Source organism: Physeter macrocephalus, chromosome 2 (assembly GCF_002837175.3).
Source record: "Physeter macrocephalus isolate SW-GA chromosome 2, ASM283717v5, whole genome shotgun sequence".
Taxonomy (NCBI): domain Eukaryota; kingdom Metazoa; phylum Chordata; class Mammalia; order Artiodactyla; family Physeteridae; genus Physeter; species Physeter macrocephalus.
Genome location: NC_041215.1, coordinates 18,867,885 through 18,885,260, shown reverse-complemented (window position 1 = coordinate 18,885,260; position 17,376 = coordinate 18,867,885). Strand labels below are relative to the sequence as shown.

General features: G+C 39.1%; 1 protein-coding gene across 7 annotated transcripts; it reads left to right on the top strand.

The window, feature by feature from the left end:
* The first annotated feature begins 338 nt into the window (after positions 1-338).
* On the top strand, positions 339-17,254 carry ZNF699 (zinc finger protein 699). Of its 7 annotated transcripts, none has more exons than XM_055081099.1 (7): positions 339-598; positions 680-743; positions 1,782-4,731; positions 6,506-6,558; positions 7,456-7,582; positions 12,466-12,649; positions 13,003-17,254. In XM_055081099.1, the coding sequence occupies exons 3-7, from the start codon at positions 4,698-4,700 to the stop codon at positions 14,459-14,461; spliced, it is 1,857 nt and encodes a 618-aa protein (XP_054937074.1). In that variant the 5' UTR covers positions 339-598; positions 680-743; positions 1,782-4,697; the 3' UTR covers positions 14,462-17,254. The 7 variants fall into 7 exon arrangements, with proteins under 7 accessions (XP_054937074.1, XP_054937083.1, XP_007104394.1 ...); XM_055081108.1 differs by having other exon boundaries at positions 1,782-4,861; XM_007104332.4 differs by lacking the exon at positions 1,782-4,731.
* Positions 17,255-17,376: the final 122 nt, after the last annotated feature.

The following is a 17,376-nucleotide window of genomic DNA, read 5'->3' as shown; positions in this document are numbered from 1 at the left end:
TCCCACCCCTCGACCTGATCCCACCCTAAACTCAGCTCTTTGGAATATTCAACTAAGACGCGCCCCATCTCCGCCCCACAGGCCTAGTCAACCAAGCCCCGCCCATAGCCTGGTCCCGCTCCAGGCCCTCTCCAACCCCAAGTCCTAGGTTGACCCAGCCCCAAGACCCAGTCGCTTCTCTCCGTGGAAGGAAACTAGCACTTCTCCTCCACTTGCGGCTGGTATCTGCCACCGACGCTCCTAACCCAAATTTCCCAGCTCCCGAGGCCCGGCCCCTGACGCTGTGCGTGGCGCAGAAACCGGAAGCAGCCGTGCACTTCTGCGCGTGCGCAAGTCGGCGGCCATGTCCCCTTGCAGCCCCGTCTAAATCTGATGCGAATATTTGCCTCGGTCCGCGTCCTACCTGGTTCAGGCCAGCACGCCCCAAGTCTGGTGCGCGGGAGGTAGAGAGCTTGGCCTTGGGGTCAGAGGCCAAAAGGCGGCCGCTTGGGCTGTGCCCACCGCTCCACGCTGGGACACCCGCGCCCAGGGCCTCCAGCAGCCGCGGCTGGTACCAAACTCACTGAATCAGGAACTCTGTGAGGGTCCAGCAGTCGCGGTGAGTCTGCTGCTGGCGAGAGTTGGAGAGCCATCCTCGTATTTAATCGGCCTCCAAAATCATCCTCTGCTCTCTTTCCAGAAAGGAAAAGCATCCCTGCCATTCGGGTCACGGGGACGAGAGTCTCAACCTCGTCTCTGCGCAGGTCTGTGGATTTCAGCTTGTTCTGTGAGAATGGGGTGACATTTGCCTAACTCCGTCCCCACGTCTCCCTTCCTCGTGCGAGAGATATTATTTTTAACCTGTGATTTTTTTTTTCTCTTCCTGTGGGCATCAGTTTGCTACATTATATTCAGCTGCATAAAAGTGAACTGATTACTTAGTATCTTTTTAACCCCCCTTGCCACTTGCAGCTCTAAATGTTAGTCATTTATCTGTAGATTCTTTTTGAATTTCGCACCGAAAGTGTGATCATATGTCAGTTTCAGCGTTTTCTTTTTTATTCTTTGTACCTTATATTCTTTTATTTATTTAGTGCGTTTGCCAGGACTTTCAGTTCAATGTAGAATAGCATTTAAGTTGCATCCTTGTCTTGTTCCTGATCCCAGAGGGAATTATTCTGCCATTTCACCATTAAGTAGGATGTTTGCTGTAGGTGTTTGTAAATAATATATATTTTTTCTAATTAAAGCCTATTTCCCTCTGGTCCTAGTGGGTTAAATTATTATCATCAATGCATGTTGATAGAGATCAGTCACTATTTTGTATCGAAGGGGATGAGTCATATGATCTTTTTCTATTAATGTGAATTATATTAATCATTTTAATTATGTTAATCATTTTAACCACACTTCATTCCTAGGAGGAAATGAACTTAGTTTGTGATTATTATCTTCATTATTCATTTCTGGACTGTACTAATATTTTGCCCTTGTGTATATGAATGAGATCTTTCATATATTTATGTGTGTGTGTGTATATACACATATATTTGAGTTTTGAGTACTTTTCTGGTCTTGGAAATACACAGGAAAACAGCACCCCCCCACCCCCCCAAAAAATGGAATTATGAATCCTTTACTTACTTGCTGAACCTGTCTATAAAACAATCTGCAACTTCTGTTTCCTTTGTAGGTATGCTCTAAACTGCTAATTTTTTTTTCTTTAATGACTGGATGTAAACAGGTTTTGTGTTTATATTCATTTATTTATTTTATTTTGTTTTATTTTTTTGGTCCTGCAGCATGCGGGATCTTAGCTCCCTGACCAGGGATCGAACCCGTGCCCCCTGCGTTGGAAGCGCAGAGTCTTAACCACTGGACCTCCAGGGAAGTCCCTATATTTTTTAATTTTTTAAACATTTTTTTTCACTTTATTTTTTTTTAATTGAAGTATAGTTGATTTACAATGTTGTGTTAATTTCTGCTGTACAGCAAAGTGACTCAGTTATGCACATATATACATTCTTTTTTTATATTCTTTTCCATTATGGTTTATCCCAGGATATTGAATATAGTTCTCTGTGCTATACAATAGGATCTTGTGGTTTATCCATTCTATATGTAATAGTTTGCATCTGCTAACCCCAAACGCCTAGTCTATCCCTCTCCCACCCTCTCTCCCCCTTGGTAAACACAAATCTCTTCTCTATATCTGTGAGTCTGTTTCTGTTTTGTAGATAGTTTCATTTGTGCCATATTTTAGATCCACATATAAGTAATATCATATGGTATTTGTCTTTCTCTTTCTGACTTACTTTACTTAGTATGATAATTTCTAGTTGCATCCAAGTTGCTGCAGATAGCATTATTCCCTTCTCTTTTTTATGGCTGAGTAGTATTCCATTGTATATATGTACCACATCTTCTTTATCCATTCATCTGTTCATGGACATTTAGATTGTTTCCATGTCTTGGCTATTGTGAATAGTGCTGCTTTGAACATAGGGGTGCATGTATCTTTTTGAGTTATAGTTTTCTCTGGGTATATGCCCAGGAGTGGGATTGCTGTGTCATATGTTAATTCTATTTTTAGTTTTTTGAGGAACCTCCATACTGTTTTCCATAGTGGCTGCACCAACTTACATTCCCACTAAGTGTAGGAGGGTTCCCTTTTCTCCACACCCTCTCCAGTGCTTGTTATCTGTAGACTTTTTAATGGTGGCCATTCTGACAAGTGTGAGGTGGGGTACCTCATTATAGTTTTGATTTGCATTTCTCTAACAGCATTGTTGAGCATCTTTTCATGTGCCTATTTGCCATCTGTATGTCTTTGGAGAGATGTCTATTCAGGTCTTCTGCCGTTTTTTTTTTTTTTTGGCTGTGTGGCATGTGGGATCTTAGTTCTCCGATCAGGGATCAAACCGTGCCTCCTGCATTGGAAGCGTGGTGGAGTCTTAACCACTGGACTGCCAGGGAAGTCCTTCTGCCCATTTTTTGATTGGGTTGTTTGTTTTTTTTTTGTTGAGTTGTATGAGCTGTTTGTGTATTTTTGAAATTAAGCCTTGCTGGTTGCATTATTTGTAAATATTTTCTCCCATTCCATAGGTTGTCTTTTCATTTTGTTTATGGTTTCCTTTGCTGTGCAAAAGCTTGTAAGTTTGATTAGGTCCCATTTACTTTTGTTTTTATTTCTGTTGCCTTGGGAGACTGACCTAAGAAAACATTTGTACAATTTATGTTGGAAAATGCTTTGCCTATGATCTCTTCTAGGAGTTTCATGGTGTCACATCTTATGTTTAAGTCTTTAAGCCATTTTCAGTTTGTTTTTGTGTATGGTGAGAGGGTGTGTTCTTTTTTTAAAAATTTTTATTGGAGTATAGCTGATTTACAATTTTGTGTTAGTTTCAGGTGTACAGCAAAGTGAGTCAGTTATACAAATACATATATCTACTCTTTTTTAGCGTCTTTTCCCATATAGGTCATTAGAGAGTACTGAGTAGAGTTCCTGTGCTATACAGTAGGCCCTTATTAGTTATCTATTTTATATATAGTAGTGTGTATATGTCAGTTCCAATATCCCACTTTATCCCTCTCCCTCCTTGCCCCCTTGGTAACCATAAGTTTGTTTTATACATCTGTGACTCTATTTCTGTTTTGTAAATAAGTTCATTTGTACCTTTTTTTAGATTCCATGTATAAGCATTATCATATGATATTTGTCTTTCTCTGTCTGACTTACTTCACTCAGTATGACAGTCTCTAGGTCCATCCATGTTGCTGCAAATGGCATTATTTCATTCTTTTTTATGGCTGATTAATATTCTACTGTATATAGGTACTACATCTTCTTCATCCACTCCTCTGTTGATGGACATTTAGGTTGCTTCCACGTCTTGGCTATTGTAAATAGTGCTGCAGTGAACTTTGGGGTACATGTATCTTTTTGAATTATGGTTTTCTTCAGATATATGCCCAGGAGTGGGATTGCTGGATCATATGGTAGTTCTATACTTAGTTTTCTAAGGAACCTCCATACTGTTCTCCATAGTGGCTGTACCAATTTACATTCCCACCAACAGTGTAGGAGGGTTCCCTTTTCTCCACAGGTGAGGTTGTGTTCTGATTTCATTGATTTACATGCAGCTGTCCAACTTTACCAGCTACACTTGCTGAAGAGACTGTCTTTTTCCCATTGTGTATTCTTGCCTCCTTTGTTGAAGATTAATTGACTGTAGGTGTGTGGTTTTATTTCTGGGCTCTCTGTTCTGTTCCTTTGATCTGTACAGTCTGTTTTTGTGCCAATACCACACTGTTTTGATTACTGTAGCTTTGTAGTATTGTCTGAAGCCTAGGAGGGTTATGCCTTTCGCTTTGTTCTTTTTCCTCAGGATTGCTTTGGCAATTCTGGGTATTTTATAGTTCCATATAAATTTTAGGATTATTTATTCTAGTTCTGTAATGTCATGGGTAATTAGATAGGGATGGCATTAAATCTGTAGATTGCTTTGGGTAGTATTGCCATTTTAGCTTTTCTGATTCTGTTTAAGTTTTTAAAAATATTGTTAATTTTGTCATATACTCATTTTTTTTCTAAACCTTTATGTTGTTCTTTTTATGCCCTTATAAGTCAATGGTTAACCCATTGATACTGATTTTTCTTCTATAGGAATTGATGATATTTGTAAATACAATCAACTCTTGAGCAACATGGGTTTGAAATGCACGCGTCCACTCATATGCAGATATTTTTCGGTACTAAATACTACAATACTACAGGATCAGTGGTTGGTTGAATCCTTGGATACTGAGGGCTGACTATGAGTTATACTCAAATTTTCCACTGCCGGAGGGTTGGTGCCCCAACCCCTGCAATTGTTCAAGGGTCAGTTGTATATAAATATATGTACCACACCAGCCGTGGATTTCTAGTGTTATCTGAAACAGTTATTTTAATTTCCTGCTTCTACCCTGTCACATAAGTAGTCCTGATTTGCTAAAGATAAAGATGTGTGTACCTCCTTATCCCTATAATGTGATGCATTTTTATATAGCATATATCACCACCTGATAATATTTTGTTAATTTAGTGGTCCTCCTTCAAATGATTATAAGACCCAGGCACTTTAGGATTTTTCTGTTTTGTTCATTGCGTGTCTCCTGTGACTGCATGTAGTAGGACAGGGTGAATATTACCTAAATACATATGAGATGAAGGAGCAGGAGGTAAGGGCCTTAAGGGAAGCATCCTTGCTGAAGACGTAGGGCTTAGTCAAGAGAAGGAGCTCAAAGATAAAACACTTGAATAGAATACTTCATTTGTCTACTCTCCATAGTGTGCCCAGCAGGGTTCTAGGCCAGACCCTGGTAATGTTAGGGCATAAGGGCCTCACTGACAAATTGTAAGGTATATGTTCAGAAATACACTCATTGGGCATTTAGGCTTTGAAGGTAAATACACCTGCATACACACAGCTCCTCAGCAGCTTTCTAATTGGGTAGCATTGAGCACATAGTTAAGTGACTCCAAGATTCTTCAACTATAAACTGGTTGTGATAGTATCTGATTTGCAGAGTTTCTATGAATAATCTTTTTGCAGAGGTATGGGCATCTCTTTGCCAAGTCATTCTCATATCTTGGTTGCTCAAATGGAACATGTTAGTAAAGAATGTTACAGTTTGTATTGGCTTTAAAATACATACTTCATCCACGGCAGTGGAAGAAACTGTTGCATTTTCGTTATTTGAAATTTGTACAGTAGTGCTACAGGTATCACTGTGAGAGATGACACACTGCTAACTTCACTCCGAGTGTTCTTGTTCTGCTGCTGCTGTACCTCCTGTACAATTCCTGCAGAACTGAGTAGGAGAAGTCTTCTCTGCCACCTGCATGTGGAATTCAGTCAGTTGATGCTCTTTCCCAAAAACCAGGTTTTGGGGACCTTGCAGCCCTTGTGGGAGAGGGTCTAGTAGTCAGGGGCTGAGCAGTAATACATGTTAGCCTGCCAAGCGGTACAGAAATAAATATTGGGAGTGGAACCCCCAGAAGTCTGGCATACAGGTCACACTTTCCTGGATTTGAGATGGTGTGTATATTCTTACTATTGAAGGTGTTCTCTGATTTTTTTTTTTATGTTTTCATTATTATGGTCAAATTGACAGCTAAATTTTTTTAGACTACAGTTAACTTGCTTACAAAATGGCACTCTTAACCTGTTTTTTGTATGATCTACAAGAACCAGAGGACTGTTTTATAGCTCTAGAGGAGATAAGATTGCTTTAACTTCTTTTTCTTCCCCCCTCTATTTTCTTACAAGATTGATGTGTGTTTGCTTGGGTGTCTTAGGGCTATGCATGTCTGTGTGTGTGTGTGTGTGTGTGTGTGTTGTGAGGGGAGTGATCACTCCTAACAGATGTGCTGCAAAATCCACAGTCTTGATTATGGAAATTGTGGGGAGACCCAGATTATCGTGCCTTCTTTCTCCTGCCTCAGCTCTAACTTCTCAATACTCTGTCTTTCTTCATGAAGGGAACATGGAGGAAGAAAGAACAGCTGCTGTGTTACAGAAAAATATGACACAGGTAAGTAAGAGCTAATAATTCTCCAAGAGAATATTTCAGTTCCACCAGGCCATCGATCTCCTAATTGTTTAGAGCAGGGGTCAGCAGCCTGTTCCTGCGTTGGGCCATATAGTAAGTAAGCATTTTAGACTTTGAAGGCCATAGAGTTTCTGTTTTACTCAGTTCTGCCATTTTAGTGTGAAAGCAGCCATATACAATGTATAAACAAATGTTTTATTGTGTTCCAGTAAAACTTTACTTACATAAATAGATGATAGGCTGAATTTAGCTCATGTTGTAAAATTTACAGCCCCCTGGTTTTGAGTGCAAGAAAATGTGGCCGGCTGTGGGCCTGGGTTGAATGTTGTGCTTCTTGCAGACTCCTGGGCCCCAGGTTTGTGGGGAAAGAAAAAAAAGAAAAAGAAAAGCTCTCTGTCCCTCAGTGTGTTTTTATTCATTAAAACCTCATCCAGATTTGACCCAGTGTTTTGTGTTGTGCTGGTTGCTGTGGTGGGATATAAGGAAGCAGTGAAATTGTTTCTGTAACAAGGAATGTTTGCTGGTTTCAATGTGGAAATTGTTATTTCATTTCTAGAGCATTTCTCTCATTTCTGCTATAACCTCTGGATGTTTTGGATTATTGTAAGACTGGAATTGGTCACCATCAAACTGTGGAAAGATAAATTTATTGTTTCAAAAGTGTTGTTAAATCTGTGAGAAAATTTGATCAGTCAGGATGCTTACGTAGAACGAAGAAGATCTGATGACTGAATCCTAGGGTAGATGTTGAGAGAATAGAATCTTCTGAACTTCCTATGAATTGATTCTCAGTTCCTCAGTATTTCCAGGCTCATTCATCCTCCTGCACACATTGGGGGAGTTGGCACTTTTCTGAACAAAATATGTGGAATGTTTTAGGAACCAGTGGTCTTTGAGGATGTGGCTGTGGACTTTACCCAGGAGGAGTGGGCTTTACTAGATCTTGCTCAGAGAAACCTCTACAGAGATGTGATGCTGGAAAACTTACAGAACCTGGCCTCATTAGGTAAGGATGGCAACATTCCTTCATTTAGTCGTTTAGAAAACAGTTTAATCTTACTAATTGACTTTGTTCTAGGATTTGGGTTGAGGAATTGGAATAAATTGGTAAATAAGACAGACATGGTCACTGACCCCAAGGAACTTACAGTCTAGTGGCTTCACCATGAAAATAAACAATAACAATGCATATTGTTAAAATATTCTACCAGTATAAAACAACAACAAAAAAAGAATCAGTGTAAATCTCCTTATCCATTCTGACACTGGCACTGAATGCAGAGTTTTCATTTAATCCAGTGTTATAAAGATGCTGTTGGTCTTATTTTTCTTCATTCAATCATTCTTTCATTCATTAAGCATTTTTTTGAGGGTGAACTCTATATCAAACCCTTTTGAATGTATACTATAAAAAACAAGATGTCACTGTATTCAAAATGCTTAGGTGTAATGGGCAAGAAGATAAATATGAAATTAACATTAAAAAAGAAAGAAAATAAACGTGTATTGAACTGAATTTCTCTTTTTCTTGTGGTTGGAAGCCTCAAGGCTTAGTAAGTGTAGAAATTGTGGGCACAGACTTCAGGCGTCACTTTGGGGCACAGGGGGAAAATTGGTGGTTTGGGACCTTTTGAGACTTTTACTGCTGTTAATGCCCTGTAACCAGAGACCACCAGTTAAGCAAGTTGGGTTTATTACTTGGAGCAGTGAGGGAGAACACATGCCATGAGGAGCCATGGCGTGTCTCAGAAAGAAGGTGTTAGAAAGTAAATATTATGGGATTTGTGTACTTAGGTTGAATGACTTGGGGGTAGGTCTATGGAAGCAGGCTGTATTGGTTTCCTAGGCCTTTCATAACAAACTACCACAAACTGGGTGGCTAAGAACAACAGAACCTTATTCTTTTAAATTTCTGGAGGTTGGAAGTCTGAAATCAGGGTGTCATGTTTCTTCTGAAGGCTCAGGAAAAATCCCTCCTTGTCCCCTTCCTAGCTGTTGGTGGTTGCCAACAATCCTTGACTTGCAGCTGCATCACTCTGATCTCTGCCTCCATCTTCACACGGCCTTTGTCCTCTGTCTCTAAGTCTTTCTGTCCTTGTAAGGAAGCCAGTCATTGCATTTAGGGCCTACACTAATCCAGTATAACTTATCTTAACTTGATTATATCTGCAAAGACCCTATTTCCAAATTAACATTCTGAAATTCTGGGAGGACAGGGATTTTTTTCTCAGTACACTTTATTTTTCTTAGAGCAGTTTATAGGTTCACAGCAAAATTGAGTGACAGGTACAGATAGATATTTCCCATATACCCCCTGTCCCCATACACTCACAGCCTTCCTACCAGAGTGGTATATTTGTTACAGTTGATGAACCTACACTGACACATCATTATCACCCTAAGTCCAGAGTTTATATTAGTGTTCACTTTTGGTGTTGTACATTTTAAGGTTTGGACAAATATATAATGACATATGCACCATTATAGTATCATAAAGTAGCTTCAGTACCCTTAAAAATCCTGTATCCCCTCCACCCCAATTTATCTCTCCTTCCCCACAACTCCTGGCAACCACTTATCTTTTTACTGTCTCCATAGTTTTGCCTTTTCCAGAATGTCATGTAGTTGGAATCACACAGTATATATATAGCCTTTTCAGACTGGCTTCTTTCACTTAGTAATATGCATTTAAGGTTTTTCCACCTCTTTTCATGGCTAGATAGCTCATTTCTTTTTAGTGCTGATTAATATTTTATTGTCTGGATGTACCACAGTCTGTTTATCCATTCACCCACTGAAGAACACTTTGATTGCTTCCAAGTTTTGGCAATTATGAATAAAGCTGCTGTAAACATCCACATGCAGGTTTTTGTGTAGACATGTTTTTAACTCCTTTGGGTAAATTCCAGGGAGTGCAATTGCCTGTCTGTATGGTTAAGAGTATGTTTGGTTTTGTAAGAAACTGCCAAGCTGTATTCCAAAGTGGCTGTACCATTTTGCATTCCCACCAGCTCCACATTCTCAAAATTCTTTGTTGTCAGTGTTCCGGATTTTGGCCATTCTTATAGGTGTATAGTGGTATCTCATTGTTTTGATTTGCATTTTCCTGATGACATATTATGTGGAACATCTTTTCATATGCTTATTTGCCATCTGTGTATCTTCCTTGATGAGGTATCTGTTAAGGTTTTTGGCCCATTTTTTTAATCGGGTTGTTTGTTTTCTTTATTGTTGAGTTTTAAGAATTCTGTTTATATTTTGGATAACACTTCTTTATCAGATATGTTTTTTGCAGATAATTTCTTCTAGCCTGTGGCTTTTTATTCTCTTGGCAGTTTTTTCTCAGAGCAAAAGTTTTTAATTTTAATGAAGTCCAACTTGTCAGTTGTTTCTTTCATGAATTGTGTCTTTCAGGTCATTATCTGTTGACCTTAAAAATAAGATAGTTATTTTACCAACAAAAATGGTTTATTTGGGCATAGAAGAGGAATTGCACTTTAGGACAAGAAAGCTATAACAAAAGCCATAGCCAATTCCAAAAAACAAGGGAGAAGAACATAATTTTATAGAGAAAAAGGAGGAAATTGGGAGAGGTTGTTTTGGATGAAAGTCTATTGGAGAAAAATGAGAGTTCAGGGTGATGATGGTTTCATATTGGCTTAGTTGCTGGGGTAGTTTATTTCTTATAGGGGATGCAATGTACATCTTTTCCTGTCAGGATTATAACTGTTGATTCTTGTTGATGATTCTTTTGTTAGAGTCTGTAATTGACAATTCTTCCTGTAATTTGTTTTTTTATAAATTTATTTATTTATTTTTGGCTGCATTGAGTCTTTATTGCTGTGCGCGGGCTTTCTCTAGTTGCAGCGAGCAGGGGCTACTCTTCGTTGCGGTGCGCGGGCTTCTCATTTTGGTGGCTTCTTGTTGTGGAGCATGGGCTCTAGGCACGTGGACTTCAGTAGTTGTGGCACATGGACTTCAGTAGTTGTGGCACGTGGGCTCAGTAGTTGTGGTTCGCGGGCTCTAGAGTGCAGGCTCAGTAGTTGTGGCGCATGGGCTTAGTTGCTTCACGGCAAGTGGGATCATCCCGGACCAGGGCTCTAACTGGTGACCCCTGCATTGGGAGGTGGATTCTTAACCACTGTGCCACCAGGGAAGCCCTCTTCCTATAATTGATGTCCTGTGGAACTGCATGAAAGCTTCCCCTTCCAGCCTCTCAACTCCATTTTAGTGAAGTTTCCCCTGATTAATTTTCACCTATCTAACAAGTCATCGCCAAATCTTAGGTCACCTACATCTTTTCCTATGTTATCTTCTAGGAGTTCTATAGTTTTACGTTTTACATTTAGATCTGTGATCTATTTTGAGCTAATTTTTTACTCCCTATTGATGGGGCCCCAAGTTGTCCTGAAGCTTTGGATGCCTCCCCCTGTATTTTGAGTTAATTTTTGCAAGAGTGTAAGGTCTGTGTCAAGATTCTTTTTTTTTTTAATGTATGTTGATGTCTAGTAGTTGTTTTAGCACCGTTTGTTGGAAAGACTATATTTTTCTCCATTGTATTGCCTTTGCACCTTTGTCAAAGATAAGTTGACTATATTTATATGGGTTTATTTATGGACTCTCTATTCTGTTCCATTGATCTGTTTGGACATGAATTTTTTTTTAATATTATGCTGTCATTCATTTATTTATTTATTTATTTTTATTGTAGTATAGTTGCTTTACAATGTTGTGTTACTTTCTGCTGTACAGCAAAGTGAGTCAGTTATACATATACATATTTCCACTCTTTTATAGATTTCCTTCCCATTTAGGTCACCACAGATCATTGAGTAGAATTCCCTGTGCTATACAGTAGGTTCTCATTAGTTGTCTATTTTATACATAGTAGTGTATATATGGACATGAATTTTTGAGGGGCACCATTCAACCCAGTCCATAGGTGTTCACTTTAGATTGGATGCTGACAGAAATCTGGATGCAGGGGAAATTCTATTAGTATTTTGTGGATGGCACAGTGACTTTTTTTGTCTGTCCCTAGGCTAAATTATGAAGTAGCCTTATTTTGTTTCATCTTATCATGGTCTCAGAGTAACCTTGTGTGAGATTGGTATTCTGAGATTATTTATCTTCAACAGGAGAACAGTATGTCCTGCCTGTGAATATTGGACCAGTTTCTAATAATACTGAGGTTTAGGTGTGAATGTCAGATCAGTTCTAGACATCACACCACCTCCTCCCACCTTAAAAAAAGAAATTCAACATTTTGTTGCAATTTAACTCCTACTTGCTTTAGAGTAACAGAAGAGCAAAGTTTTTTCCCTGTCTCATGGAAATGGTTATGTTTCCTCATTGTTTTCCCTCATGATATACCTTTCCTCATGAGCAGGGTATCCACTACACACACCCTATCTGATCTCCCAGTGGAAACAAGAGGAGGACCTGGAGATAGCAGAGAGAGGACCCACCCAGGGGGAGCATCAGGAAGGCAAGAATCCTTGGGAGAAACTGACTTGGTTGGAGGATATTACATTTGGAAAAATCAAATAAAAGCAAAGTGAAACTTTGCCATGTCTGAGGAAGCTGATCTTCCACAGATACCTTCGATTACTATTTTGACTTTTCATCAGTCCTCTCACACTTTCCTTGTTCTTGGGAAAGCCCATATTTCCTCTTTGTAATGTAGTATTCGGTCATGTGCGTTTTACCCAGTTCTTTTTTGTTTTGCTCCCCTAGGAATACCCTATTTATGTTACCATCAGTCTCAATCTTCATGGGGTTATTTCTTAGTTACTTTGCCATTTTGACCCTGTGCTTATTGGGAAAGTCCTGAACCAGCCACACTGACAGAAGTCCTTCTCTCATGATGCCTTTATTTTTTTGTTGCAGGTTTTGAGACTCAACTTAAAACTAATGAATTAGTCGCTTCACAAGATATTTATGGAGAAAAAATATCCAGTGAACAGAATGTAGTAAGATTCAAAAGGAGTGCTTCCTCGTTGTCCATTTTACACAAAAGCTGGGAATACCACGGTTTTGATTATCAGAACAAAAACCATGAGAGACATTTGAGGTGAGTGCCATTCATATAAGAGAAAGTAGTGTCTCAGGAGAGAATCTTAAAATGTCACGAAATTTAAAAAACATGTATATAAAACTTGGTCAAAAATTGTGATTTCATATGGAATTTTCATAAGATATTTTTTCTACAAATGAGACCGAGCTCTTCCATGTTTGACACAATTCATTTGTAAGCAACCATCAGAAAAACCCCATAAGCCAAAAACTCAGTGATAATATTGGCTATCGTAGAGCCCTCTGTGAGAACTTTCAACTTATCATTGGACAGGGCAGAAAACAGACGTAGTCACTGAAAATAGTAAAAACTTATTTGCTGCTAATAATGTGCTTTTTATTTTTTAAAAGAAGTCACATGGTGGAGAACATCTATGAACATAATGAAGAAAATCAGTGTAGACAAACCTTCAGCCATATCTCAAATCTTAATATACTCAAGAGAACTACTGAAGTAAAAGCCTATGAATGCCAGGAGTGTAAAAAGGCCTTCACAGATCATTTATCCCTTAAGAATCACATAAGGTCTCACACTGGAAGCAAACCCTATCAGTGTAAGGAGTGTGGGAAAGCTTTCCATTTTTTTGCTTGTTTTAAGAAGCATATGAAAACTCCTACTGAAGAGAAACCCTATGAATGTAAGGAATGTACCAAAGCCTTCAGTTGTTCTTCATTCTTTAGGGCGCATATGAAGATTCACACAGGAAAGACAAACTATGAATGCAAGGAATGTGGGAAAACCTTTAGCTGTTCTTCATCCCTTACAGAGCACAAAAGAATTCACAGTGGAGATAAGCCTTATGAATGTAAGGAGTGTGGGAAAGCCTTTAGTTGTTCCTCCTCACTCTCCAAACACAAAAGAATTCACAGTGGAGATAAGCCATATGAATGTAAGGAGTGTGGGAAGGCTTTCAGTTCCTCTTCTCACCTTATAATACATATAAGAATCCATACTGGAGAGAAGCCTTATGAATGTAAAGAGTGTGGGAAAGCCTTCAGTGAGTCCTCAAAGCTCACCGTACACGTCAGAACACATACGGGAGAGAAACCCTATAAATGTAAGGAATGTGGGAAAGCCTACAATTGTCCGTCCTCCTTAAGTATCCATATGAGAAAACACACTGGGGAGAAACCCTATGAATGTCTGGAATGTGGAAAAGCCTTCTATCTTCCCACTTCCCTGAATACACATGTGAAAAATCAAAGTAGAGAGAAACCCTACGAATGTAAGGAATGTGGAAAAGCCTTCAGTTGTCCCTCGTCCTTTAGAGCACATGTGAGAGATCACACTGGAAAGGTGCAGTACGAATGTAAGGAGTGTGGGAAGGCCTTTAGTCGTTCCTCATCCCTCACCGAACACTTAAGAACTCACAGTGGAGAGAAGCCTTATGAATGTAAGGAATGTGGGAAAGCCTTTATTAGTTCCTCCCACCTTACGGTACATATAAGAACTCACACTGGAGAGAAACCTTATGAATGTAAGAAATGTGGAAAAGCCTTCATTTACCCCTCAGCCCTTAGGATCCACATGAGAACGCATACTGGGGAGAAACCCTATGAATGTAAGGAATGTGGGAAAGCCTTTCGCCATTCTTCATACCTTACTGTCCACACAAGGATGCACACTGGAGAGAAACCCTTTGAATGTCTGGAATGCGGGAAAGCATTCAGTTGTCCTTCATCCTTTCGAAGACACGTAAGAAGCCACACTGGTGAGAAGCCCTATGAATGTAAGGAATGTGGGAAAGCCTTTGTTTGTCCCGCTTACTTTCGAAGACATTTGAAAACTCACACTAGAGGAAACATATAAAGTAAGGAATAAGGAAACGTCTGCGAGGCTTTTTCAGATCTTAGGCAGCACGCAAGATCTCACACTGTGGAGACACCCTGTGAATGTAAGAAATTGTCGCTCATCTTTTTGAAGACTTGAGAACTCACAACTAAGAGAAACCCTGTGTATGTAAATCATGTGGTAACACCTTCATGAACGTCACTTACTGTGTTCTAAGAAAATTCATACTAGAAGCAAAGATCAGTGCCTCATCCTTAAAGTGGACTACTGCTGGCTCATTGATTTCCAGTTTTAATTTTCTGATGAATGTTTAAGGTGATAAATTCCTCTAATACCTTTCAGCTGTAGCTGCATATGTTTTATGAGGTGCTTTTGTTTTGGTTTGGATGTAAATGTTATTTCCATTACAGAGTTTTTTGGATCCATCAGGGAGTTGAAGTGTATTTTTTTGTTTACAGGCATGAGTGGTCTTTTTTTTTAATATTAATTTCTAATTAACTCTCATTGTTCTCTAAGTATGCAGTCATTGTGGTATCAACACTTCGGTATTTGTAATTTCTTTCATAAATGGTAATCTCATTTTGATTTAGTATGGCAGAAACTGGAAATTGCCTACCCAATATTCCCCCACCCCTTTTTTTTCTTCTAAAAGATTATCAGTTTTTACTATTAAAAGCTTTTTCTGTCTAATAAGTAATCCAGTGGAAATTAATAAGTACAAACGTTTTGAAAGAAGAGTCTCATCTGTTATGATATTTTTGTATTTTGTTCTTTGTCCTTGCTCATGACTGGGAATTGGACCCAATGTTTTGAATTTTTATAAAAGAGATCTTGTGACAGGAAAGCTAGAAGTTGGTTGGGCTGGCTTATGTTGTGTTACTTTGGACATGGCTGGGACTACATTTCCCAGAATTACTTCCTAATCCCAGTTCCAGGTTAGAGTTGTCTAAAATAAGAGTTTATGTGAGAATTGGAAGGCAGAGGGAAGAAGCCATTATTCTGAGTTTAGCGGGGCCATGAGACAGGAAGACACATGCATAGGTCCTGGTAAGCTCCAGTTTCCAGCTCATTTTCCTAATTATTGGATCCACTGATCAGTACTGGCTCAAAATGGAACATTAAATGTGTGACTTCAGTTATCTCAGAGGCAGCAGCTCCATAGACATTTCCATAAATTCCTCCATCATGGCCATACACAGCTTCTTGGATTTTTTCTGGCAAGTTCTTGCATTGTAATTTTGCTGATATTACAGCCCCTTTGGCACATCAACTGACTGTATAGAGTTGGCCCCAGTTTGGAGCAGGATTGTTGTCATCTGCATAGTCCAGCCCCATCATGTCACTCTGCTCAAGGGGAAAAGACACATCTGTGCAAGTTCCCTGGGATCTCAAGACAAGAAGAAGAGCTGTGGACAATGACGAAGACCAGGTATAATTGAAGTTAGCATCAGACAGGGTGTCATTCCACTTTAGTGGAGGAAAGTTTTTTAGCACCTTCAAATGGGGAAGAGTGTACTCCTTTTTTATTTGAGAAGATGAAAGCTATTTGGTGTATGCTTCTTCAGGTACATTTAGCTACACTTTTTCCTTCCGTTTTATTTCCCATTTACCTCAAAAAGTATAGCTGTACCACTTCCCCTTTATCATCTTTTACTGCTTTGTTAAGGCATATATACACTAATATGTATGAAGTGTGCTAATCTTAAGTGTACAGCTTGATGAAATTTCACATTGTATATACCCTGATAAACACAGAACATTTCCAGGATTCCAGAAAGGTCATTCATCTGCCTTCTCAATAATTGCTCCATAGAGGCAACTGCAATTTTGGCTTTTACTATAATTTATTAGGTTTGCTTGTTCTTGATCTTCATGTAAATGTTAAAATACAGTATGCACAGTTATGCATTTGGCTTCTTTTCTCAACATAACGTCTAATTTACCTTTTAATTGCTCCTTTGGCAGACTTATGAACTTATTTCTCTTGGTATATGCTATGTATATAGGAATGAAATTACTGAATCATAGGATAGACTTTATGTTTAGTTTTGGTAGGTGTTCCAGTTTTCCAGAAAGTTTGATTCCACCTGTACTCCTAAAAGCAATGCATGAAAGTCCCAATTGTTCCACATACCTGGTCAGCACTTTCTAATTTAGCCATTCAACACAGGATATCCTAATATCTTGTTTTTGGTTTTAATTTGCATTTACCTGATATGTTAATAATGGTGAATACTTTTTTATGTGCTTGTTGGCTATTTGGATACCTTTTTTTTTTTTTTGGCTGTGCCACATGGCTTGCAGAATCTCAGTTCCCTGACCAGGGATTGAACCCAGGCCATGGCAATGAAAGCTCAGAATACTAATCACTAGGCCAGAGAACCTCCTGGATATCTTCTTTTATGAGCGTACCTGTTGAAGCATTTCACTCATTTTTGGTTCCTTTTTTATTTGAAGGGTTTCCTGTTGTTACTTGTCCTTTTTTAATGTATGTGTATCTCTGTCTATATCTAGTTACATACATATACGTAAAACATGTTATAATACACGTAAATTATGTGTATTATATATATGTGTGTGTATTGCAGATAACTTTTCCCAGTCTTTGACATGTCTTCATGCTTTTCATTTTTGTAAACTATAAAGGGAATTTATTGGTTTGATTACTGAAAAATCCTTGGGTATAAGTAACTTCAGAGGTGGCTGGATCCTGGAGCTAAAAAGATGTTATCTGGATGAGTTCTGTTTCCATGTCTTGTCTGTGCATCTTTTTTTTTTTTTTTTTTTTTTGTGGTATGCGGGCTTTCCTCTGTTGTGGCCTCTCCCGGTGTGGAGCACAGGCTCCGGCCGCGCGGGCCCTGCGGCCGTGGCTCACGGGCCCAGCCGCTCCGCGGCATGTGGGTTCCTCCCGGACCGGGGCACGAACCCGTGTC

Excerpts from the sequence above, each read along its gene's own strand:
- ZNF699 (XM_007104328.4), top strand. The coding sequence starts at position 6,298 with ATGTGTGTTTGCTTGGGTGTCTTAGGGCTATGCATGTCTGTGTGTGTG. Across the intron at positions 6,559-7,455 it reads TACAGAAAAATATGACACAG|GAACCAGTGGTCTTTGAGGA; the intron begins GTAAGTAAGAGC and ends GGAATGTTTTAG. Across the intron at positions 12,650-13,002 it reads AACCATGAGAGACATTTGAG|AAGTCACATGGTGGAGAACA; the intron begins GTGAGTGCCATT and ends ATTTTTTAAAAG.